We start from the raw sequence: 27181 nt of genomic DNA, 5'->3' as shown, positions 1-27181 counted from the left end.
GCATGAAATGTTCCCTTGGAATCTCTAATTTTCTTGAAGAGGTCTCTTGTTTTTCCTATTCTGTTGTTTTCCTCTATTTCTTTGCATTGATCACTGAGGAAGTCTTTCTTATCTCTCCTTGCTATTCTTTGGAACTCTGCATTCAGATGCTTATATCTTTCCTTTTCTCCTTTGCTTTTTGCCTCTCTTCTTTTCACAGCTACAGCCTTGTCTAACTCAATGAAACTGTGAGCCATGCCGTGTAGGGCCACCCAAGATGGACAGGTCATGGTGGAGAGTTCTGACAAAATGTGGTCCACTGGAGAAGGGAATGGCAAACCACTTCAGTATTCTTGCCTTGAGAACCCCATGAGCAGTATGAAAAGGCAAAAAGATAGGACACTCAAAGATGAACTCCCCAGGTCGGTAGGTGCCCAATATGCTACTGGAGATCAGTGGAGAAATAACTCCAGAAAGAATGAAGAGATGGAGCCAAAGCAAAAACAACACCCAGTTGTGGATGTGACTGGTGATGGAATCAAGGTCTGATGCTGTAAAGAGCAATATTGCATAGGAACCTGGAATGTTAGATACATGAATCAAGGCAAATTGGAAGTGGTCAAACAGGAGATGGCAAGAGTGAACATTGACATTTTAGGAATCAGCGAACTAAAATGGACTGGAATGGGTGAATTTAACTCAGATGACCATTATATCTACTACTGTGGGCAAGAATCCCTTAGAAGAAATGGAGTAGCCATCATGGTCAACAAAAGAGTCAAAATGCAGTATTTATATGCAATCTCAAAAACAACAGAATGATCTCTGTTCGTTTCCAAGGCAAACCATTCAATATAACAGTAATCCAAGTTTATGCCCGACCAATAATGCTGAAGAAGTTGAAGTTGAACCATTCTATGAAAACCTACAAGACCTTCTAGAACTAACACCCAACAAAGATGTCCTTTTCATCATAGGGGCCTGGAATGCAAAAGTAAGAAGTCAAGAAACACCTGGAGAAACACGCAAATTTGGCCTTGGAGTACAGAATGAAGCAGGGCAAAGGCTAATAGAGTTATGCCTAGAGAACGCACTGGTCATAGCAAACACCCTCTTCCAACAACACAAGAGAAGACTCTATACATGGACATTACCAGATGGTCAATACCAAAATCAGATTGATTATATTCTTTGCAGCCAAAGATAGAGAGGCTCTATAGAGTCAGCAAAAACAAGACCGAGAGCTGACTATGGCTCAGATCATGAACTCCTTATTGCCAAATTCAGACTTAAATTGAGGAAAATAGGGAAACCACTAGACCATTCAGATATGACATAAACCAAATCCCTGACAATTATACAGTGGAAGTGAGAAATAGATTTAAGGAACTAGATCTGATAGACAGAGTGCCTGATGAACTCTGGATGGAGGTTCGTGACATTGTACAGGAGACAGGGATCAAGACCATCCCCAAGAAAAAGAAATGCAAATAAGCAGCATGGCTGTCTGAGGAGGACTTAAAATAGCTGTGAAAAAAAGAGACGTGAAAAGCAAAGGAGAAAAGGAAAGATATACCCATTTGAATGCAGAGTTCCAAAGAATAGCAAGGAGAGATAAGAAAGCCTTCCTCTGTGATCAATGCAAAGAAATAGAAGAAAACAATAGAATGGGAAAAACTAGAGATCTTTTCAAGAAAATTAGAGATAGCAAGGGAACATTTCATGCAAAGATGGGCTCAATAAAGGACAGAAATGGTATGGACCTAAGAGAAGCAGAGGATATTAAGAAGAGGTGGCAAGAACACACAGAAGAACTGAACAAGAAATATCTTCATGACCCAGATAATCACGATGGTGTGATCAGTCACCAAGCCAGACATCCTGGAATGTGAAGTCAAGTAGGCCTTAGAAAGCATCACTACGAACAAAGCTAGTGGAGGTGATGGAATTCCAGTTGAGCTATTTCAAATCCTGAAAGATGATGCTGTGAAAGTGCTGCACTCAATATGCCAGCAAATGTGGAAAACTCAGCAGTGGCCACAGGACTGGAAAAGGTCAGTCTTCATTCCAACCCTTAAGAAACGCAATGCCAAAGAATGCTCAAACTACCGCACAATTGCACTTATCTCACACGCTAGCAAAATAATGCTCAAAATTCTCCCAGCGAGGCTTCAACAATATATGAACTGTGAACTTCCAGATGTTTAAGCTGGTTTTAGAAAAGGCAGAGGCACCAGAGATCAAATTGCCAACATCCACTGGATCATTGAAAAAGCAAGGGAGTTCCAGAAAAACATCTATTTCTGCTTTATTGGCTATGCCAAAGCCTTTGACTGTGTGAATCACAATAAACTGTGGAAAATTTTGAAAGAGATGGGAATATCAGACCACCTTATCTGCCTCTGAGAAATCTGTATACAGGTCAGGAAACAACAGTTAGAACTGGACATGGAACAACAGACTGGTTCCAAATAGGAAAAGGAGTACGTCAAGGCTGTATATTGTCACCCTGCTTATTTAACTTATATGCAGAATACATCATGAGAAATGCTGGGCTGGGTGAAACACCAGTTGGAATCAAGATTGCTGGGAGAACTATCAATAACCTCAGATATACAAATGATACCACCCTTATGGCAGAAAGTGAAGAACTAAAGAGCCTCTTGATGAAAGTGAAAGAGGAGAGTGAAAATGTTGGCTTAAAGCTCAACGTTCAGAACACTAAAATCATGGCATCTGGTCCCATCACTTCATGGCAAAATGATGGGGAAACAGTGTCAGACTTTATATTTTGGGCTCCCAAATTACTGTAGATGGTGACTGCAGCCATGAAACAAAAAGACTCTTACTCCTTGGAAGGAAAGTTATGACCAACACAGACAGCATATTAAAAAGCACAGAGATTACTTTGTCAACAAAGGTCCATCTAGTCATGGCTATGGTTTTTCCAGTGGTCGTGTATGGATGTGAGAGTTGGACTATAAAGAAAGCTGAGCACCAAAGAATTGATGCTTTTGAACTGTGGTGTTGGAGAAGACTCTTGAGAGTCCCTTGGACTGCAAGGAGATCCAACCAGTCCATCCTAAAGGAAGTCACTCCTGAATGTTCATTGGAAGAATCGATGTTGAAGCTGAAACTCCAATACTTTGGCCACCTGATGCAAAGAACTGACTCATGTGAAAAGATTTTGATCCTGGGAAAGATTGAAGACAGGAGAACGGGACGACAGAGAATGAGGTGGTTGGATGGCATCACCCACTCAATGGACATGAGTTTGAGTAAGCTCTGCGAGTTGGTGATGGACAGGGAAGCCTGGCGTGCTGCAGTCCATGGGGTAGCAAGGAGTCAGACACAACCGAGGGAACTGAACGAACTGTGGGAATTACATTGTTGCATGCCGTTGCTAAATTGTGTCTGACTCTTTGAGACCCCTTGAAATACAGCACAGCAGGCCTCCCTGTCCATCACCAACTCCCTGAGTTCGCTGAAACTCATGTCTATTGAGTCAAGTGATACCATCCAACCATCTCATCCTCTGTCACCCCCTCTCCTTTTGTTCTCAATGTTTCCTACTATCAGAATCTTTTCCAGCTTGTCAATTAGCATACTTAAAGTGATCAGCACAGTGCCTGACATGTAGAAGACATTGGATAGGTCCCTTTTAAGACTAAATATTGTGCGCGCACACACACACACACACACAGACACACACCTTCAAAATCCTACTCTTGGAGGCCATTACTGTGAGCATTGGATGTTTCATGTCAGCCAGGCACCTATACTGACCCCTCCAAACGATTTTCTTGGGATTAGTAATCAGAAAGAACTTTTAAAAGGAGGCATCACAGGTTTTTTATGAAGATAAGACAGGAAAACAGAGGCAAAGAAATGGGGAAAAAATGAATCATAAGGAAAACTTAATCAGTGGCAAGTAAAAGGATGCCTTGCTAGCAGAGATTTAAAAATACCAAACATTTATTATCTCATTTGGCTCAAATTCTGAGGAACGTGGAACCAGCATTAATTCAGCAGCTCACCAATGCCATCAAGAAGTTTCTTCCATTGTTTCTGCTTTACTTCTTAGGTATATTAGTATTAGTTGCTTTTCTGGCCACCGTTTGGCTCCTAATGTACTAAAAATGATTTCTTCCCAACAATATCTCAATCTGGGGAAGAAAGGAGTCAGTAAAAACAAAATTTTCTGCTCCTGAATCTCTCTCTCTCTTTTCCTTTCTTTCTTTCTCTGTCTGCTTCTCTCTTCACTACCGGAGAGCAAAATCACTCTGGTTGCTCTATCAGGAGACACCCCTGTATAGGTTCTTCAGTTCAGTTCAGCTCAGTCGCTCAGTCGTGTCTGACTCTCCGGACCCCATGAATCACAGCACGCCAGGCCTCCCTGTCCATCACCAACTCCCGGAGTTCACTCAAACTCATGTCCACAGAGTCGGTGATGCCATCCAGCCATCTCATTCTCTGTCGTCCCCTTCTCCTCCTGCCCCCAATCCCTCCCAGCATCAGAGTCTTTTCCAGTGAGTCAACTCGTCGCATGAGGTGGCCAAAGTATTGGAGTTTCAGCTTTAGCATCAGTCCTTCCAATGAACACCCAGCATTGATCTCCTTTAGAATGGACTGGTTGGATCTCCTTGCAGTCCAAGGGACTCTCAAGAGTCTTCTCCAACACCACAGTTCAAAAGCATCAATTCTTCGGCGATCAGCTTTCTTCACAGTCCAACTCTCACATCCATACATGACCACGGGAAAAACCATAGCCTTGACTAGACAGACCTTGGTTGGCAAAATAATGTCTCTGTTTTTTTAATATACTATCTAGGTTGGTCATAACTTTCCTTCCAAGGAGTAAGCGTCTTTTAATTTCCTGGCTGCAATCAGCATCTGCAGTGATTTTGGAGCCCCCCAAAATAAAGTCTGACACTGTTTCCACTGTTTCCCCATCTATTTCCCATGAAGTGATGGGACCAGATGCCATGATCTTCATTTTCTGAATCTTAGATTCAATTTAAATTTCTCATTGTTAGATCAAAGTATAGTAATCAGAGGTGTGTTTCTTAGAAATTCTACTTCATGGCTGAAGTACTTGTAACCCTAACTGCTGGGAATCTTGGTGGCTGTTCGTTCTTGGATGAATTCAGCACTGAGAATTTCCCTGAATATCAGGAAAAGTTTTAACGCAACTCCCCTCTTCTTCTTCCTCTTCCTTAGAGGCATCTCTGTATTCAGTAATGGTTGCTGTGATGGTGTAAATACAGTCCATGGGGTCGCAAAGAGTCGATCCCATGGACTGAGCACATGAGACTTATGTGGAAAGTTAATTGCGATCATAAGGAAACATGTAAATAACTGGTTTATTTTTTGTCTCTTATTTATCCATTCTGATATAAAGACTTGGCTCCCTTGCTTTAATGTGCACGTGCATGCTTAGTTGCTCAGTCATGCCTGACTCTTTGCAGCCCCATGGACTGTAGCCCACCAGACTCCTCTGTCCATGGAATTTTCTAGGCTAGAATACTGAAGTGGGTTGCAATTTCCTTTCCAGGTGATATTACCGACCTAGGGATTGAACCTGGACCTCCTGGGTCTCCTGCATTGGCAGGTGAATTCTTTACCACTACACCACTTGGGAAGTCCCTTGCCTTAAAGTAGGAGAAGCTCTAAAAGACCACCCCAGCATCAAAGCTCGCTATGGGTTCAAACTTTTATTGCGACCCACTGCAGCTCAACTCTTCCATCTGTACAATCTTGATCCTTTATCCTGTGCTGTATTGATCTTCAAAGTTGTCCCCAATAAACACCCTACACACATATCTCGATCCAGGGTTTGCATTCCAGGGAAACTGACCTGTGGAAGCCAATCACTGTCAGAGGAGACTGTGATAATGTGATTGGCTTAAACAATTATGCTCCATTCAAAAGGACCCTGAGGCCAGAGTTTTCATTTTACTCCTCTGGTTTCTCCTTCATAGCCTCCTTTATTTGTTCTTCCTCGACCTGCTCCTGCCTTGTGTTTTAATATTTGAATGCCTCACGGTAAAGTCCTTGATTTTCTCTCCATACACACTCACTGCCTGAGTGAACTCCTCCCATCCATGATCTGTGTGCTAACATCACTCACATTTATTTATTTATTTATTAATCTTGAGCTCTCTCTCAGATTTCTAACAATTTTTTTTTTTTGTTTTCAACTTCCAACCTGTTATCTCCATTTGAGTGTATGAAATCACAAACTCCCTACATCCAAAGACGAATTCCTACTTTCCCATTCAAGCTCGAAGCAGCTCAGGGAATCTATTTTTCAGTAACTCAACTGGTAAGCATGGGAATCATAAACTCTTTGTGACCCTATGGACTATAGCCTGCCAGGTTCCTCTGTCCATGGGATTCTCCAAGCAAGAATACTGGAGTGGGTTGCCATGCCCTCCTCCAGGGGATCTTCCCAACTTGAGGATAAACCCACATCTCTAAAGTCTTCTGCATTAGCAGGTGGGTTCTTTACGACTAGCACCACCTAGGAAATCCTCATTCCTTGTATCCAATCCATTAAGAAATTTTGGAATCCTTCAAAATACACCTAGAACTTGATAACTTCTATCTTCACCATTGCAACCCTGGTCCAAGTCTTTGAATGGAATCCTTGAATATAATGTGTATAGATCCTGGTGTGTGTGTGTTTAAATGAGTACAAAAATTAAGCAAAAATATGAGTACTGATTATCTACATATGTGACATATGATGTTTTGGTAAATGAGGTATAAAGGAATTCTTAACACAATGAAATAAGCTTTTGCAGTCCTTCATATGGGCTGACATTAGCAATTTATCTAGGATGATTCAACACATAAACATTTATTAAGGGCCCAGTTGTAGCTTCAGTTCAGTTCAGTTCAGTTCAGTTCAGTCGCTCAGTCGTGTCCGACTCTCCGCGACCCCATGAATCGCAGCACGCCAGGCCTCCCTGTCCATCACCAACTCCTGGAGTTCACTCAAACTCATGTCCGTTGAGTCGGTGATGCCATCTCATTCTCTGTCGTCCCCTTCTCCTCCTGCCCCCAATCCCTCCCAGCATCAGAGTCTTTTCCAGTGAGTCAACTCTTCGCATGAGGTGGCCAAAGTATTGGAGTTTCAGCTTTAGCATCAGTCCTTCCAATGAACACCCAGGATTGATCTCCTTTAGAATGGACTGGTTGGATCTCCTTGCAGTCCAAGGGACTCTCAAGAGTCTTCTCCAGCACCACAGTTCAAAAGCATCAATTCTTCGGTGATCAGCTTTCTTCACAGTCCAACTCTCACATCCATACATGACCGCGGGAAAAACCATAGCCTTGACTAGACGGACCTTTGTTGGCAAAGTAATGTCTCTGCTTTTTAATATGCTATCTAGGTTGGTCATAACTTTCCTTCCAAGGAGTAAGCGTCTTTTAATTTCCTGGCTGCAATCAACATCTGCAGTGACTTTGGAGCCCACAAAAATAAAGTCTGACACTGTTTCCACTGTTTCCCCATCTATTTCCCATGAAGTGATGGGACCAGATGCCATGATTTTGTTTTCTGAATGTTGAGCTTCAAGCCAACATTTTTAGGTACTATTTTTGGGGGTACATTGGGCAGAGAGAGTATAAAATAAATAAGTCTAATCATCTTTTGTTATCACTCTATTATTAATTTATTGAATACTGATAGACCCTGGGGCACTTTGTTTCCAATATTTTGAACTCTACAACTGGAGAATTTATCTCTAGCTTCTCTCTGTCTGTGACAGAGTCTCAGCAGAGTCAAGGCCTGCATTGAAATCGATAGAGAAATGAATTCATTTCCACCCCTCTTTCCTCCAATTTTGCCCTGCCTCCATCTTCTCAGTATTAACTCATTGCTTCAACCATAGTGTTAGGTAAAGGGTAGACAATGAGTATTGCTTTTCAGGTGTAAGTGATAAGCTCAGACCAATCAAATAATTTTTAGAGAAATAAACTGTCCTTGGATTACCCTCTCGATTATGTGTGTGAATTCAATAAGTCCATCAGTTAATTTGTGACTAAGTATATTCTCCCCTCCCCACATGCTTTGTTATTTTATTGGGAAGAGTGTTTTATGTCTCCTATGTTTCTTTTTACATCATCAAGCTCACGTGAAGTCCTTTTAAACGTGTCTCTTCCTCTGCCCCTCCGGGAATCTGGGCTCTCGCTTTCTCTGGATGCTGGAAGATTTCATATTCAGTACTCTGAATTCTGTCTAAAAACTTGAATTCAGAATTGACAACCGTAAAACAAAATTGTTAGCATTGGTATCAAACAAAACCTTGAGTTTTCTAGGATGAAAATTATGAATGATGTAATGAAAAAAAGAAAATCAGAGACTTGGATGCAAAAATCACAGCATTTAATGAAACAAACTCTGATAAGAACTCACAGCAGAGTGAACTCTATTCAGAATGTGAGGTGGTTCATGGATTTCTTCCAGGTTTGAGATAGGAGAATGAGTTCATTCAAAGTAAACTGTTATCTACCTGGGATTTAAAAACAGTTCAAACAATAAATAAATGTGTGTATGTACATATAAATAGATACATAGAGATGGATAAACAAATACATATGTACAGACATGCACAAATGCACATTAGCATATACATGCCACTCTAGTACTCTTGCCTAGAAAATCCCATGGATGAGGAGCCTGGTAGGCCGCAGTCCATGGGGTCGCTAAGGGTCAGACACGACTGAGCGACTTCACTTTCACTTTTCACTTTCACACATTGGAGGAGGAAATGGCAACCCACTCCAGTGTTCTTGCCTGGAGAATCCCAGGGACGGGGGAGCCTGGTGGGCTTCCGTCTATGGGGACATACAGAGTCGGACACAACTGAAGTGACTTAGCAGCAGCAGCAGATGTGTATAAAATATGTACATACATATTAATAACATATCAATCCATAAAACAAACATGAAAGTTTTTTAAAATGAAGCATTTATGAAAAGCACATATATAGTTTCAAATTCTTTAAAGCTATTTAAAAGGCATTAATAAACATCTTAATGCTGTCCTATCAGAGTACTTACCTAATGTACAAAATTGCACAGACTGTGTGAAGCACTAGAGACTTCTCTTTGCTTCATCTATTGTTTTATCTTCTTAGGTTTTCATTTTCTCACCAGATGTGTTTTTAGTAACTCTTGATGCATATGATTTCCTTACCTTTTATGTGTATATTGTTTTGTCTCACTGAGAAACAGAAACACTGTTGATATTGTAAGAAGCAAGGGCATATTCATCTGGAAAATACAAAGAAAGTTCATCGTATTACATCTCCAACTTTCTATAACCAGATGATGTCAGACAATATAATTACACTAGGTCTAACCCTTCCAGTAATTCTGCAAGAAAGTTAATTCCTTCTATTTTCTAAATCCATGAACATTGTATCAAAGTTTAAGGCACTTGACAAAGTACATTCAGTTAGTAAATGACAGAGTCAGAATTCAAAGACTGCTTTACAGGGGTTTCCCTGTGATCTAGTGGTTAAGAATCTACCTTCAAATGCAGAGGATGCAAGATTGATCCCTGGTAGGGGAACCAGGATCCCACATGCTGCAGGGCTACTGAGTCAGGGTCCTGCCATGAAGACACAGCACAGCCAAAAAAACAAAAGAACGACAAAAAAAACCCCATCAAAAATCCCTGAAGACTTGTTGACAAACTTCTCATGGCATTCAACAAGAAATTAATAACACTAACCTTCCAGGGAACATTTTTAAAAAAATCTTCTTAACAGCATCTTAGTAACTGCTTTGAAACTTAATCTATCAAGATTTGCCTATAACATTTCAGAATATTTCTCACTCTTCCTCTCAAATTAAAGACCATAGATGTAGCATGAAATGGTAAGTCTCGGCTATCAACAACAAAAACAACAGCAACAAAATCTGGAAGCTTAGCTGGTTTGTATTTCAAATTAAAGGGAGTGCCTTCTCATTATATCAAAAGGATTCTAGGTGTTGAAAAATTCTGGCGAATAGAAAAAGGCCCAGTCAGAAGTTTATATATATATATATATATATATATTATGTATTTATAATGGAGTAAAAAAAACAATATGTAAAGTAAACCCAGATATTGAAGACCAAGGATGATTTTCGAAAATTAAGTAGTTCAGGGAATCCGAGATACAGATATGACTTCCAGTAGTTTTAAAGCATGGTTGTTGCCCACCTACCTTTTTCATAATAATCGTAGACCATAACTGGGGCTGGCTGAGTGTTTGCCACATGGTTGATTTGCTCAACAGAGAAGGTGAAACTCTTTGCTGTACCTGAAACCTATAAAGATACAGATTATAAATAAACCAGAGCAGGCCTGCAAAAAAGAAAACCACAGAGCAAATTATTTCCAGAAGTTTATGATAAATCCAGGGAGTCATGATCTTACTTAATGACAAAAAAATGAGTTAAGTAACATTAAACTGTGTAAAATGTTGTTTCACCAATTATATTGAGGTACAAGGAAGTTGAAAACGTTAGAAAAATGTAGTCATTTGGGTGGATGTTAATGATGTATACATAGAAAGAATGAGTATGAAACTCATGCCAGCCTCTGCTGGAGTTCAAGTCAAATTATAAAAGAATTGTACATCTTTGACCAGACTATGTTAGGTGCTGTAAGGAATAAAAGAACAGGAAAATGATGCTTCTAAACTTGAGAATCACCCAGTTAGCCAAGGCATATATGAAATAGCATAGTATTTAAGAGGGAAAAGACAATTAGTAGGGTGGAAGAACATTGATCACCTTTAACATCTCGCATAGTTTTGACAAACCCTATCATGTATATTTATGATAAATCGAAGCATCCAGTTACCTTCAGAAGAAAAAGAAAGCTGCGGAGAAAAAAATCATCGTCAACTTACATTTTCCAGGTGGAAAACAACATGGTCATTCTTGAATTCACTCTTCATTACTTGGCCATTGTTTTCAAGCTTTAAGGAAATTGGCAGGGAGGGATAAATATGAAAGAGCATCATTCCAGAATTGAATGTTTCATGCTTTTTCTCTAACCAGTATCAGGAAATTATTTTATGGAACATTCACTTGTGCTATGATGTTTTCATAAACACAAGTCAGAACTAAATTTAAAAAATAGGTTACGAACTATTGGAAATGATGACTTCTAATTGCTCTAAATCAAGAATCCATTTAACCACTGTTTAGCAAAAATACGAGTGTGAACTGTGAATGTTTGTTTAAGTGAAGAATTACACAGCTTGGCTTTGCTAACCAGCTGTTTCATCAACACATTACTGCTTTTTGGAGGTTGAAAGACAGGGCTTCTCTTACTTACCTCTTCAATGGATGACATGACTGGAGTAAATCCTGATAGCATTTTTACATCAACAAGAACCATGTTGGAGTTACTGTGAGTTCCCGTATATCTGAAATTTAAAAACAAAACACTTAGACATCATTTTAGAAGAGTGACTTAACTTTATGGCAAGGATATGGGTACATTGATGCCAATTGGCTCTAAGTGTGGAGGAGAGGCAAAAGCTGGAGAAAAAACATCTGAAGATAGTCATTCTCACACGTCTGGAAACAAGCACAATTAGAGAGGTCATCGCTGAGATGATTCAAAGCAAAATAAATTGGAGTAAAGAATGAATGGACCTAATCTCCTCAAATCCTGCTTTTGAGCTTACTTGAGGCTTTAAAACAAGAGATCTCTTCAATAAAAATTAGAGATTCCAAGGGAAAATTTCATGCAAAGATGGGCTCGATAAAGGACAGAAATGGTATGGATCTAACAGAAGCAGAAGATATTAAGAAGAGGTGGCAAGAATACATAGAAGAACTGTACAAAAAAGATCTTCACGACCAAGATAATCACGATAACGTGATCACTGACCTAGAGCCAGACATCTTGGAGTGTGAAGTCAAGTGGGCCTTAGAAAGCATCACTACGAACAAGGCTAGTGGAGGTGATGGAATTCCAATTGAGCTATTTCAAATCTTGAAAGATGATGCTGTGAAAGTGCTGCACTCAGTATGCCAGCAGATTTGGAAAACTCAGCAGTGGCCATAGGACTGGAAAAGGTCAGTCTTCATTCCAACCCCAAAGAAAGGCAATGCCAAAGAATGCTCAAACTACCGCACAATTGCACTCATCTCACACGCTAGTAAAGTCATGTTCAAAATTCTCCAAGCCAGGCTTCAGCAATATGTGAACCGTGAACTTCCAGATGTTCAAGCAGGTTTTAGAAAAGGCAGAGGCACCAGCGATCAAATTGCCAACATCCGCTGGATCATGGAGAAAACAAGAGAGTTCCAGAAAAACATCTATTTCTGCTTCATTGACTATGCCAAAGCCTTTGTGTGGATCACAATAAACTGGAAAATTCTGAAAGAGATGGGAATACCAGACCAACTCACCTGCCTCTTGAGAAACCTGTATGCAGGTCAGGAAGCAACAGTCAGAACTGTACAAGGAACAACAGACTGGTTCCAAATAGGAAAAGGAGTACGTCAAGGTTGTATATTGTCACCCTGCTTATTTAACTTATATGCAGAGTACATCATGAGGAACGCTGGGCTGGAAGAAGCACAAGCTGAAATCAAGATTGCCGGGAGAAATATCAATAACCTTAGATATGCAGATGACACCACCCTTATGGCAGAAAGTGAAGAGGAACTCAAAAGTCTCTTGATGAAACTGAAAGAGGAGAGTGAAAAAGTTGGCTTGAAGCTCAACATTCAGAAAACTAAGATCATGGCATCTGGTCCCATCACTTCATGGGAAATAGATGGGAAAACAGTGGAAACAGTGTCAGACTTTATTTTTTTGGGCTCCAAAATCACTGCAGATGCTGTTTGCGGCCATGAAATTAAAAGACGCTTACTCCTTGGAAGGAAAGTTATGACCAACCTTGATAGCATATTAAAAAGCAGAGATATTACTTTGCCAACCAAGGTCCGTCTAGTCAAGGCAATGGTTTTTCCCGCGGTCATGTATGGATGTGAGAGTTGGACTGTGAAGAAAGCTGATCGCTGAAGAATTGATGTTTTTGAACTGTGGTGTTGGAGAAGACTCTTGAGAGTCCCTTGGACTGCAAGGAGATCCAACCAGTCCATTCTAGAGGAGATCATTCCTGGGTGTTCATTGGAAGGACTGATGCTAAAGCTGAAACTCCAATACTTTGGCCACCTCATGCGACGAGTTGACTCACTGGAAAAGACTGATGCTGGGAAGGATTGGGGGCGGGAGGAGACGGGGACGACAGAGGATGAGATGGCTGGATGGCATCACCGACTCGATGGACATGAGTTTGAGTGAACTCTGGGAGTTGGTGAATGACAGGGAGGCCTGGCGTGCTGTGATTCATGGGGTCTCAAAGAGTCAGACACGAGTGAGCGACTGAACTGAACTGAACTGAGGCTTTAAAGTCAGAACTTATAGACAAAACTTTTAAACTTATATTACACATATGGTGGCTCAGTGGGTAAAAATATGCCTGTAATGCTGGAGAAACAAGGGACACAGATTTAATCCTTGGGTCAGGAAGGTCACCTAGAGAAGGGCATGGCAACCCACTCCAGTATTCTTGCCTGAAGAATCCCGAGGATGGAGGAGCCTCGTGGACTACAGTCCCCAAGGGTGCAAATAGTTGTACATGACGGAAGCGTTTGAGCATAGCACACACACTTTTGTCAGCTTTAGATTCTGTGCAACACTTAGAAGAGACTCATATCTAAAAAGCAGGATGTTGGCAAAATCATACAACAGACATGCCCCCAAGAGATCTTCTAGGTTATACCCCCAACTTTGGATAAAATTGTTGGGACATGAAGTTGAGAGCTGTGTATTATATTATTAGCATTAGTGTTCAACAGATTTTCATTTTAAAATCCTGAGAAAAATCCCCAAAGCTAATTTTACTCAATGTTTCTCCACACATTAACCAAGACTAAAACTCTTTGGTGCCTATAAAGTATATTTTAATTCTAGAGAATTACTTTGCTTTTTTTACACTGAAAAATATCTAAACTTTTGCTTTGTGTACAGTTATATTAATGATTAAATAAATGTTAGCAGGATTTCTCTTTTTGGCCTACCCATGCTTGTCTTTAGAAAGAAAATTGTATCTCCGTTGTGCAAAACTGACATACAACAAGGTGGAAGCACTGCTGAAGGATTAATGTGGCAGAAGCTTTCAAACTGCATACAGTACAGATTATATTTGCATGACTCCAGCTCTGATTTAGTTGAAGATGTACTAAATTGTGATGCGGGCACAGAGAGCAATGAATTGACCATGATATAGAAATATCACCATCAACATGTGATTATTGACATTATTAATATATAAATGTTTTTTAAACAATTTAAAGATTGCTTTTCATTTATAGTTATTACAAATATTGGCTATATCCCCCAGGGATGTACAATACACCTTGAGTCTATCTTACACTCTCCATGGTTTGTACCTCCCACTCCCCCATCCTCAGATTCCCCCTCCCCCTTCTCCCGGCTGGTAATCACTAGTTTGTTCTTTATATCTGTAACTCCACCTCTTTTTTGTTATATTCACTAGTTTGTTGTATTTTTTAGATTCCACATGTAAGTGATATGATACAGTATTTGTCCTTCTCTGTCTGACTTATTTCAGTTAGCATGTGCTTTGTGCTTAGTCTCTCAGACATGCCTGCCAGGCTCCTCTGTCCATGGGGATTCTCTAGGCAAGAATACTGGAGTGGGTTGCCATGCCCTCCTCCAGGGGATCTTCCCAACCCAGGGACTGAACCCAGGTCTCCCACATTGCAGGCAGATTCTTTACTGTCTGAGCCAGCAAGGAAGCCCTTCATTTAGAATAAGGCCCTCCAAGTCCATCTATGGGCTTCTTCCATCCATTCATCTGCTGATGTACACTTAGGTTGCTTCCAGGTCTTGGTGATTGTAAATAATGCTACTATGAACATTGGAGTGCATGTGTCTTTTCAAATTAGTGCTTTTGATATTTTGTTAGTGTTTAATTCTTTTCCTACGTACCACTTTCTCTCTAACCTGAGAGTTGACATCAAAATGGGACACTTACCTGAGGGTTACTGTCAGGTCAAAATTACTCTGGAATACATCTGAAGAGTTTCTCTTTACTATTTGTAAAGAAAGGGAAAATCCAGATTCCTTCTTAGGTAGTAGCACATTATACCTCAGGGTAGCCTAGAAAGGATAGCAAAGTGTAAAAAAAATCCATCCATCCTGTAGTAAAAATTGAAGCACTTATTGTTTCTCTTATATCCATTATTGCTGTTGTTTAGAAACTAAGTTGTGTCTGACTCTTTGCAACCCCATGGACGATAGCTCACTGAGCTCCTCTGTCCATGGGATTTCCTAGGCAAGAATACTGGAGTTAATTGCCATTTCCTTCTCCAGGGGATCTTCCTGAGCCAGGGATCAAACCCCTGCCTATCCTGCAATAGCAGGTGGATTCTTTACCACTGAGCCACCAAGGAAGCCCTCATTTCCATTATTAATGCACTTTATTTTATAACTTCATTTTCAGGGAATAAGGCTAAATGTAATTATTTGATTGTCAGAAGACACAAGAATCTTTAACAATGTAATTTAATAAAAATATCAGAACACCCTCAAACAGTGACATTCCTCAACAAACTTCTCAGTTATCCAGTTATCTTTAAGAGTAGGTAGCCTTTTACAAAATAATTTTAGTTTTCAGCTGTTGAGTGGAAAATATCAATGAACGAAAGTGTAATCATGAAAACATGCAATAGTAAAATAGCACTTCGTATGTAACTGGAAAGATAGTCTGCCTTTTTTACGGGCAAACACCCATCTTCCTCACAGACTTCTATTACCTGGATAAATGCACAACCTTGTCCTTCCACATCTACTGTGTATTGTCCACCTGCTTTTGTTAGTTCTGAACGTTGGACCAATAAGTGATTATCACTGTTAACCTGCAAAATCTCGTTGAATTCTTCACTGCTTAAGCTGACAGTGACTTGATCATCAGAGAAGATTAAATTCATGTAGCGGGTTATGGCAAGAAGGCAGACGGGCGTATCCTGCACAGAACAGTACAAGCAGCATTCCAAGCTCTGTTATGATGCAATATTATTCATCATGTGGCTATGAACTTTACATCAACCCATAGAAATATTTCTGACATGTCAACAGAACACCAAGAAGCAGTATTCTAAACAACAGGAAAAAACATTTGCTTGTGCTAATTGTTGTCACTTTTTTCAACAGATCTTAATTAGATCTAAAAGACTTCTAAATAATTTTATAATATCCATGTGAAATAGAGCTCAATCTTTTCTAAAAATTAAGGTGTTATGTAATTTGGCTGCCATAGATAATGTTTATGCTCAACTGTCTTCAAAGATGGGAAGTCAGAATCCAGAAAGGATGTTGGGAGATTCACTAACATATGGTTTTACTCAGAAACTAAGACTGAAAAACAGAAAGGAAGGAAGGAAATGATTTGCCTTGTGGGAATAAAACTTGCGTTTCTTTGCATTAAATTTTTTTGCCTGTTAAGGAAGGACAGGAGTCATTGTTTTTGATGCCCATTTCTTTGGCTATTCATTCATTTGCTTTTTCCAATGTATAGGCCACATTGGAGAGAAATATTACTTCTTGGCTGACATGAGGCAATAGTTTGACCAAAGTATTCTTATTGTCAGGGCTCTTGTGTTTATAACAACCATCCTTTCTAGACTTTTGTTCTATCTTTACTGTGTAAATGGAGATATAAATCAAGCATACATTCCCTGAGAGAGGATTTTATTTTACTCATCTGTACGTAGAAAATTCCTAGTAGAGTTCCTGGTATACAAGAACTGCCCAATAAATGCTTGTTGACTAAATACTGGGTCACCTGAAGAGACATGGATGGACCTAGAGACTATCATACACAGTGAAGTAAGTCAGAAAGAAAAAAACAAATATTGTATATTAATGCATACACGTGGTATCTCTAAAAATGGTACAGATCAACCTATGTGCAGGGCAGGAATAGACACACAGATGTGGAGAATGGATGTGTGGACATGGGGTGGGGGAAGAAGGGGTGGAATGAATTGGGAGATTTGGATTGGTATATATACACTTCCATGTATAGAATAGATAGCTAGCAGCACAGGGAGCGGAGAAGGCAATGGCACCCCACTCCAGTACTCTTGCCTGGGAAATCTCATGGACAGAGGAGCCTGGTAGGCTACGGTCCATGGGGTCGCTAAGAGTCGGATATGACTGAGTGACTTCACTTTCACTTTTCACTCTCATGAATTGGAGAAGGAGATGGCAACCCACTCCGGTGTTCTTGCCTGGAGAATCCCGGGGACAGGGGAGCCGGGTGGGCTGCCGTCTATGGGGTCGCACAGAGTCGGACATGACTGAAGTGACTTAGCAGCAGCAGCAGCAGCAGCACAGGGAGATCAGCTCGGTGCTCTGTGATGACTTCAAGGGGTGGACTGGGGTGGGGGGTAAGCAGGAGGTCTGAGAGGGAGGGGTTATATGTATACACATAGCTGATTTGCTTCATAACACAGCAGAAACCAACCCATTTTAAAGCAACTAAATCCCAATAAAGATGATTTATAATAGCAAATATTCCTTGTCTCAGAAGGTATTTCTTACCTTTGGTATTTTTATTATATATATATCTATATTATATATTATCTATATTATTATAGAGTGGCAACTTTTGCATTGAACATATTGTGGTTATGTTAGTAGATCCACACCAATCACCTGAGGGGAGGAGAAGCCTCCGTGAGAATTCATCTGTTGGGCAAGCCACTGAACAATCTTACTAGCGTAGGTCAGGTCAGGGTTTTTCTGGGAAATGATAGCCAACAGCACATAGCAAGTCTTCTCCATCTCAGCAGAAGGTGCCCGAGGAATAAAGAGTGGAGATGCCTGTGTCTCGGGTTTCTTCGCTTTTCCCCAATATATCACATTATCTGGGAAGAAAAGAGGAATTTTCACACAGTCCCTATGAAAATAAAGATGCAAATGCCATCCTTGACCTCTGTTATGGATTCATGTGCCCCTCAAAACCCATATGTTCAGGTCCTACTCCCTAGAACCTCAGAATGGAACTGTATTTGGAGATAGGGCTTTTAAAGGGGTGAATCAGTTAACATGAAGACATTGAGATGGGTCTTAAACAACAACAACAACAAATGTATCCTTATCAGAAGAGATAATCTGAACTCATGAAGGGGGCACCAGTAACGCATGTACATAGGAAAAGACATGTGAAGATGGTCAGAGAAGATGGCCATCTACAAACTAAGCAGAATGGCCTCAGAAGACATCACACCTGCTGACACTTTGATCTTGGAATTCTAGCTCCAGAACCATGAGAAAATAAATTTCTGTTATTTAAACCACCCAGTACAGAGTATTTTATTGGGCTGGTCAAAAAGTTTGTTCAGTTTTCTATGGAAAAACTCAAATGAACTTTGTGGCCAACTCATTATGGCAGCCCTAGTGAACTAATGCAACTTCAGATAGCAACTTCCTAAGGTCAAAGTTTTTGACCTTAAGTTCAAGGCCAAAGTTTTACAAGCAGTTTTTATTATCTGCAGTCACTCCACTTGACTTTCTTTACTTCATTCACTTGAGAAGAAATGAGCAGAAAAGAAAAAGAGGAAACTAAAAAATATGTAATGTTTTATTTTTTTTAAAAAGTCACTCAGAAATTACATAAGATAAATAGAAACATTCTAGAAAAGAGAGGGTTCATATGTGATTGCTCAGTTTCATCAGTTTATTCTTAGGGTCATCTCCATTAACAAAGAAGTGAAGTGAAGTGAAAGTTGCTCAGTTGTGTCTGACTCTTTGTGATGCCATGGACTGTAGCCCATGAGGCTCCTCTGTCCATGGGCTTCTCCAGGCAAGAAAACTGGAGTGGGTTGCCATTTCCTCCTCCAGGGGATCAAACCCTGGTCTCCTGCATTTCAGGCAGATTGTTTGCCTGAGAGTTCCTCCATTAGCAAAAGTGAATAATAATACTTACTTAATTTTGTAGCTGATTGATCCAGGGTCCAGAGTAAGGATTCCACTTTCTCCTCTTTTCCAGCTAATGCAAAAGCATAAGCTAGAACTGCAAGGTTGTAGCCATTTCTGACACCATTTTCCAAGGCCTCTTCTAAGCAAAAGAGCCCATTTCGTAGAGCGGGAAACTAGTCAAGAAGAACAATTCATTTTAAGATGATGCTTGAATACTTGTAAGCTTGACTGCTTAATCATTCTTTATAATGTATATAATATACCCTTGAAGTATATTTCACACGCAAACCTGTTCATTTCTGTACATGTGAATTATATTTTATAAGCATCATTAAAATTCATTTTTAATGGATTATCAGTATTTGAAAAAATTTAAGTAGTATGAAAATGGCAATCTCTATCTGACTGGTTGTATTTTAGTTAATGATGTAATGTTTTCTATGTGACAAAGTATACATATTTATTTTTAGACCTCATATATTTTACACTAATGCCGAAAAGAGCTTGTATTTCTAAAGATGGTTTTTGAGGTATACCAATGACCCTGAAAATTTCTAGGATCTTATTTCAAGAATAGATTTTGCAATTGGATAATTTGAACTTTGGATTGAGAGGCAGCCAAAATGAACCACACTTAAGCTGAAAATGTTTGCATACTGAGTTGGTTAAACAAACAGAATATCAGGTTATAGTTATACTTGGAATGAAAGTTCTTAATCTGAAATTATTAGCTGAACTTCAAGAGATATATGGATACTGAAATGGTATGAAGCACTTGTATAAGTGTGCGTATGTTTATCTTCTCTAGGGAAAACTCAGTACTGTTCATCAAAGGTTTCTATGAATCAGAAAGGTGGTGCTAGTGATAAAGAACCTGTCTGCCAATACAGGAGACCTAAGAGATGTGGGTTTGATTCCTGGGTCTGGAAAATCCCCTGGAGGAGGAATAGCAACCCACTCCAATATTCTTGCCTGGAAAATCCCATGGACAGAAGAGTCTGGCAGGCTACAGTCTATAGGGTCTCAAAGAGTTGGACATGACTGAAGCAACTTAGCATGCATGAATCAAAAAAACTTTTGGGAGTGTAAATTTAAAGAGTGGTAAAGAATTAATTATTCTCTTGATGTTTCACCCAGTCCAGGAATTCTAAATCACTCTGAATCGATAGTCAAATTCATGTGCATTCTGCTGACTGAAACTAAAAGACAAGGGGACCCATACAGTGAAATTGAGTCCAGCTTCAAGGAATGCAGCAACGATGTAGGCAGTGAGTACAATGTCCTCTTCATCTCCAACCTAAACACAAAGGAACCATGAGTCATACAGGACAGCTGTACAGAGCACAAAAGAACAGCTATCCTTCTAAAGGGAAAGAAAGAAAGAAAGAAAGTGAAGTCGCTCAGTCGTGTCTGACTCTTTGCGACCCCGTGGACTGTAGCCCACCAGGCTCCTCCATCCATGGGATTCTCCAGGCAAGAGTACTGGAGTGGGTTGCCATTTCCTTCTCCATCTAAAGGGAAACTAGATAGGAAAGAAACAATGGGACAAATATCATTAAAAAATATTTTTTGGCCACGGTGCAGCATATGGAGAATACCAAGTGATATACCTAAATATGGACAGAAAAAGGGAAAGAATAGGTCTATCAAGGACAGACTTCATTTCATTTGCATTTTGACCTGAGGCAAGTGAGGTCCTCATGCTTTGATTTAAGGAGGTATTGGATCAGTGCTTCATTGAAACAGTATAAATTACGAGATCCGCTTCCTGAACTGGCTTACTATCCATAAATAAAAATGAATAATGTTTGGCTTCAAATTTATAAACTATTTCTTCTCTAGGTTCTTTTTCAGTCCCCTCTCTCCTATTCTGTTTATCTACTCAAGGAGACTGGTTCTAAGAAAGGACTGGGAACAGCAAGACAAATAATAGATTCAAGAGGAATTCAGTGTAGGCTGAGGGTAACATGCAGGCAGCAGTAATAATGGTTTTGATCTACACACCATAAGCCTATCACGGCAGCAGAAGGAGTAATATTCATAAGAAGTGTACTCATGTTCCCAAAAGCTGAATAAGGCAGGTAATGCAAAGGAGAAAGGAAAGCTTACTTGTGTGAATCACTCACCTCCCAGGCATGGCTGAAAAGCTTGCCATCACTTTTAAAGCAGCCATCTATTTTCTGTTTGCTTGCAAGCCATATCAAGGTCTCCCTTTGAATCAGTTCATCAATGAAGACATATTTCTTCATTCCCGCAAATGTCTTAAAAGTAAGAGCACTGAGCCTGTAAAGCCAATCATTAGTTAGACAGAAGTTAGATAAGAAAGAAATGATGTCAGTTTCCCATCAGGTCCATCATCACTGATTGCTTTGGGTCACGGGTGGATCTAATCTGGCTGAGAGCGACTGTAACGTCTTGATTGACAGCAGTTCTTTCCTTTGGGTCAGTAAAGTGTTACAAAAAGCAATATGTGAAAGTAAGAGCATGTAATTTCCAGCACGTTTATGCACAAATTTTTGTAGAATCCATCAGATTGTCCATACATGAAGAAAGAACAGAATGGGTGTAATTAGGTGCTTTGGAGCCTTTTAGTTTTACTTTCCTCAATCTACATGGGGCTGAGAGAGGCAGACTAAGATGTGCTATTTACCACAAACTGGAAGTATTGATGGGGGTGTCATTAAATGACCAGACATCTAAACAATCTGTTATGAAACTTTCAGTACATTGTTGCTTTAAAGTTGGAATAATCAAATATTTTAGTTTTATCTGATTCACCTCTAGGAATTCACTTTGAAACACAAAAGTGTTGCTTTCAAATCCCTACCAAACACAATTCCCCTCAGCCCCTCACAAGTCCTCCTCAGATCATTCTTGTATTATTTAAAATAAAATTTTCATCTCTTACCATATGCTTCCTTCCTGATTCCTCTGCCAAAACACACTATAGGAACCATCCAAGTTTTTGAAAGACAACTGCTTCTGATAACCTAAAATACAACATGGTAGGAAATTATTCTTTAAGAAAGTTAGAAGAAAAATAGTGGTGTAGTAACAGCCCTGTGTTTTGGTATTAGACAGACATAAATGACTAGATGATCACTTCAATTTTAATTTCTGAAACTCAGGTTCTCCATCCATAGGGAGAAAAGATAGCTTCTACCTTATAGGGTTTTAATGACAAGTAAGATATTCCAAGTGACTACATCTAACTCAATAGTTGTCTGATATTACTAAATGTTTAATTTTTTTCTTGGGGTTATTTTATTTCAGTGTTATTTTTCTGAAAAAAAGAATAAAATAAATTATACTCCTGAACTTTTCTTTGATATCACATTTACAAGATCTTCTAAATACAAAACTAATCATTTCATCTCAATGGAATGCAATTGAGCAAACAAATACAGAAATTGATAAATGAACTGTTTATAGCTACCATTAATAACAATAACAAAACCCACTAACAAAGTAGCTTGGCAAAATATTAGGCATAAAAAAAAAACCTGAGCTCATAATGTGAAACAGTAGAGGTCTGAATTGTGAAGCCAAATATATATAGATATTGAATTCCAAAAAAGCCCCCCAAAACAAACAAAAACACCCCCAAATAGAGCTAGGACTCAGAGTGACTCAGTTCTTCAGATATACTTTTTTCTCATGAGACAACCTCATAATAGCAGCTTTATGACATCTTGATAGTAGTAACAATTTATTTAATCTATTATAGGCAGAAATGACTTCAATCTTCTCACCATTAGATAAGAAGAATAAAGCTTTAGATTTAACTTCCTCTGTCAGTTGTTTAGTAGATTTCAGATAGTCTAGGATGTAGGTATCAGATGCTAGCAGGGCAATATTCTGTTCTCCACCTCCATAGGGCATTTGGAAAAGATTCTCCAGATTCTGTATTGCAAGTCCTAGAATATCCCCTAAAAACACAACAAACAAGACTGTTTGTTAAACTTGGCATCTCAGCATTAATGACAGTAGGTGAAAGAGGCATAGTGGAAGGAAAGAACGTTTTAAAATAGGTCTAAAATGTGGAAACAAGGAATGTTTTCCTGAAGTGATTCTAAAGAGGGTGAAGTGAAAGAGGTTTCTGGTATGAAAAATGTTTCGGAAAAGCACAGAGAGAAGGAATTTAAGAAAGTGTGTTTGTTCACTTGATTGCTTGCTGGGTTGGTTTTTTTGAGAAGCTGACCCTGTGAATTATACAATGTAATCTCTCTCTTTCCCCAAAATGTAGATGTTAATAATAGACAAAGAAATTTGACTTCTCTGGAACAGTTTTCTCCTTTACTGAGGAAATTTCCAGCATTTCTAACAAAGCATATTCTGATCTCCAAAGGTATATTTAATATTTGAGATGGACAGGCTATAATAGGATTCTTTGTTTTCTAAACACCAATTACCATTCAGCGGGAAAAATACCTTCTAGGCACATAGATTTTTTTAAAATTTATTGTTTTTTGAAGTATAATTGCTTTACAATGTTGTGTTACATGAATCAGTTCTTAATATACATATATCCCCTCCCTCTTGAGCCTCCCTCCTACCTACTCCCCCACCCCAACTTTATAGGTCATCACAGAGTACCGAGCTGAACTGTCTGTGCTGTACAGCAGCTTCCCACTAGCTATGTATTTTACACATGGTCATGAATACTCTCAGTTCATCGCACAGGGACATGGATTTGAAAATGGTGCTGTAAGTCCTTCAGCTCCCACGAAGAAACAAACATAGGAGATCATCCTCAACAATAATTCCCTCCAATTGATACTGTAAGAAAAATCTCTCCATTCTTTTAAGTTTTTTTTTTCAAAGACCACCTCAACTAAGATTTTCAAATCACTGTGAAACAAAAAATTTAACCATCTTACCCACAACAGTGAAAAAGGCCCTGGTTGATCCTTCTATGACATCATTTGTCAAATTCAAATCTACCTGTCTGGAGACTTTGGTGCCTGGAAAGAAAAAATATCAATAAAACAAATAATGTTTGGTTTTCTTTCATAAACAATAGCAGCAGGTTTGTGGGACAAACATTTTAGGAAATATATTCCATTATTTATACTTCTTTTATAAGTTGCTTGTTTGAAGAGATGAACTTGAGGTTTTGATCTAGTTTAGAATCATGTCAATGTATGACAAAACCAATACAATATTATAATTAGCCTCCAATTAAAATAAATAAACTAAAAAAAACTCAGTACATTTAGAAAATGGTATATAAATCTGGAAGTTAGAGATGGCCTCTATTCTCTGTCAGTTTAGTGCCTGAACTACTTATGTACAAAAAAAAAGTAAAAACTACTGATTATGACTTATAGAACATTACACACGAAAGGTAAAGCTTGGAGACTCTTACTAGGCATTAAAATCAAATCATCAGGAAACCCCTGGCAGTCCAGTGGTTAGGACTCAGTGCTTTTACTGCTGGGACCCTATTCGATCCCTGGCTGGGGACTAAGATCCTGCAAGATGTGCAGTGTGGCCAAAACAAAAATTATGTTAATAATAAATTAAAAATAATCAGATCATCATTAACCATATAAAGCAATACTCATGAGGAGCATAAAACTGGCTATTGAAGGGCAGTGATTTTCTATGGTTGTTTCATCCCAGGAGTACAGAAGCAAAGGTTACATTATGGACTGCTTACATTATGGGCTGTTTGGGCGTAATCTTGACTTCCCACTGCCCAAAATTGTGCCACACTCACATGCAAGGTGAGCTCTACCCATCCCACCCCCCAGAAAATTCACAAGATGAAAGAAGTAAGCTGAGACAGATCGATGTCATAGATGAACAACAAAAAATAACCTCATAAATATCCTTTATGCTAAAATTATGCAATGAAGACTGGGCCTGAAATGAAGTAATCCTCCAGTGGATATTCAGAATAAAGTCACTGAGGTCCTCTGTCTAGCAATAAAGTGGAAGAAAAGGAAATGAACAGACCTGTGGATAAATTTCCTTTAGGACTAGTTTGACAGTGTAAAAGATCCTACAGCACATGGGAATCTGTTTAATGCTACATGGCAGCTTGGATGGGACGGGAATTTGGGGGAGAATGGATACATGTATATGTATAGCTGAGTCTCTTTGCTGTTCCCCTGAAACTATCACAGTGTTGTTAATTGGCTATCAGTTCAGTTCAGTTGCTCAGTCGTGTCTGACTCTTTGCGACCCCATGAATCACAGCACGACAGGACTCCGTGTCCATCACCAACTCCCGGAGTTCACTCAAACTCACCTCCATTGAGTCGGTGATGCCATCTAGCCATCTCATCCTCTGTCGTCCCCTTCTCCTCCTGCCCCCAATCCCTCCCAGCATCAGGGTCTTTTCCAATGAGTCAACTCTTCGCATGAGGTGGTCAAAGTATTGGAGCTTCAGCTTTAGCATCAGTCCTTCCAGTGAACACCCAGGACTGATCTCCTTTAGAATGGACTATACCCCAATACAAAATAAAAAAGTTAAAAAAGAAAAGATCCTCTTACCTTGTGTACAGATAAGGAAACTCTGAGTCATCTCTTTTTCAATACCTTCAGGCTATCAAAGAGTAAAGTAAACAGCAAGAAGCATAAAGTCAGGGGTCTGAGTCATCTTTCCACACAGAAAAATCAACCAAGTGTCAGCTCACATAGGCATGGCTGGCTCATGGTTGTCGCTCGAGAAGATCCATTTGTTGTCCCCTTCTGTTTATATCTGCAAGTCACTGTATGTTACCAACACCACTTTGGCCCTGTATTCCCATAGTTCTTTGCAAGACAGAGATAACTTCAGTGTCTTAGTGGAACATAGTTTCCCTGGCACTGTCCAGCTTCTTCAGTAGACAACCAAAAATGTTTTGCAAAGTAAGAACACGCCAAAAGGTGAGGTGAGAGGAATCATTGACAAGCAGTGATTCTTTTAGAGGATGATGAGGCCTGCACAGGCATGTAGATTTGTCGCTTGGATTTGACAGTTAAAGGAAGGGAGGGAAGAGCATCAGGTAAGAGGATCAGGTGTACAGGAAGCATCATGAGTCAGGAGCAAACAAAAAATCTAAGCCTGTTTCACGAGTTACATTTTTCTATCCTGGGTTAAGTGTTACTTAAATAATGGATGAATTTTATTGCTGTTTTAATTTATGTAAAATGGCATGTCTTGTGTCAATAGTGAGAGTGAAAGTGTTAGTTGCTCAATCATGTCAGACTGTTTGTCAACAGTAATTATGGTCAATTAAGTCTCTTCACAGAGAAAGTCCTTTATTATTTAACCTATTGCATGCATGCATGCTAAGCAGAGAAGGCAATGGCAACCCACTCCAGTACTCTTGCCTGGAAAATCCCATGGATGGAGGAGCCTGGTAGGCTGCAGTCCATGGAGTCACTAGGAGTTGGACGTGACTAAGCGACTTCACTTTCACTTTTCACTTTCATGCATTGGAGAAGGAAATGGCAGCCCACTCCAGTATTCTTGCCTGGAGAATCCCAGGGACAGAGGAGCCTGGTGGGCTGCCGTCTATGGGGTCGCACAGAGTCAGACACGACTGAAGTGACTTAGCACCTGCAGCAGCATGCATGCTAAGTCACTTCTTGTGTCCATCTCTTGTGACCCTACGGACTGTAGCCCGCCAGGCTCCTCTGTCACTGGGATTCTTCAGGCAAGAACACTGGAGTGGGTTGCCATTTCCTCCTCCAGGAGATCTTCTCAACCCAGGGATGGAACCTGAGTCTCTTATGTCTCCTGCATTGGTAGGTGGGTTCTTTACTGCTAGCACCACCTGGGCAGCCCTGGGAAGCCCATTAGATACTTTCTATTTTGTATGTGGAAGGGCTCTATAGTTTTGCATGTACTTGCCTGTACCAACAGACTTTTGATCACAATATCTTTCCAGTTCAGGTTCTGCCTCTCAGGTGCTTCATTTGGGCAAGCACTACTTCGCTTGGACTCAGCAACTACAGTGATATTCACTTTACCTGAAAAACATTCCCAAACATAAATTGCATTGACCACTGGCCCCTTCTGGGAAGGGAAATGATTAAAAGTCTATAAATCACTTCTTGAATCAGACAAATTGTATCTTATCATCATATTTATGCTTGGACCAAAACAACTCATTCTTTCTCCTTCCTGGAGATAATATGTTGTCCTTTTCTATCTCTTTCAAGATTCCT

General features: G+C 39.7%; 1 protein-coding gene across 8 annotated transcripts in view; it reads right to left on the bottom strand.

The window, feature by feature from the left end:
• Window positions 1-8339: 8339 nt before the first annotated feature.
• LOC129535745 (ovostatin homolog 2-like) overlaps window positions 8340-27181 on the bottom strand; it is a 55024-nt gene continuing 36182 nt past the window's right edge. For 2 of the 8 annotated variants that reach the window (XM_088837358.1, XM_055394343.2), the window contains exons 21-36: window positions 26865-26983; window positions 25520-25571; window positions 23899-23982; window positions 22771-22947; window positions 21927-22008; window positions 21145-21301; window positions 20241-20315; window positions 19026-19191; window positions 17753-17964; window positions 15850-16059; window positions 15069-15193; window positions 11324-11414; window positions 10893-10961; window positions 10203-10305; window positions 9185-9261; window positions 8341-8498 (exon numbers count right to left, since the gene is read on the bottom strand). In XM_088837358.1, coding sequence (XP_088693484.1) covers window positions 9209-9261; window positions 10203-10305; window positions 10893-10961; window positions 11324-11414; window positions 15069-15193; window positions 15850-16059; window positions 17753-17964; window positions 19026-19191; window positions 20241-20315; window positions 21145-21301; window positions 21927-22008; window positions 22771-22947; window positions 23899-23982; window positions 25520-25571; window positions 26865-26983 — 1775 coding nt within the window. In that variant the 3' untranslated portion in view covers window positions 8341-8498; window positions 9185-9208. Of the gene's footprint in view, window positions 8499-9048; window positions 9262-10202; window positions 10306-10892; window positions 10962-11323; window positions 11415-15068; window positions 15194-15849; window positions 16060-17752; window positions 17965-19025; window positions 19192-20240; window positions 20316-21144; window positions 21302-21926; window positions 22009-22770; window positions 22948-23898; window positions 23983-25519; window positions 25572-26864; window positions 26984-27181 lie in introns of those variants that run through there. The other 6 variants (XR_016037695.1, XM_088837360.1, XM_088837362.1 and 3 more) reach the window with 6 other exon arrangements.

This window comes from Moschus berezovskii, chromosome 6 (genome assembly GCF_049115385.1).
Source record: "Moschus berezovskii isolate FMDL1 chromosome 6, NW_MosBer_1.0, whole genome shotgun sequence".
Lineage (NCBI taxonomy): Eukaryota > Metazoa > Chordata > Mammalia > Artiodactyla > Moschidae > Moschus > Moschus berezovskii.
The sequence above is the reverse complement of the archived record's forward strand: the minus strand, read 5'-3'. Positions and strand labels throughout refer to the sequence as shown.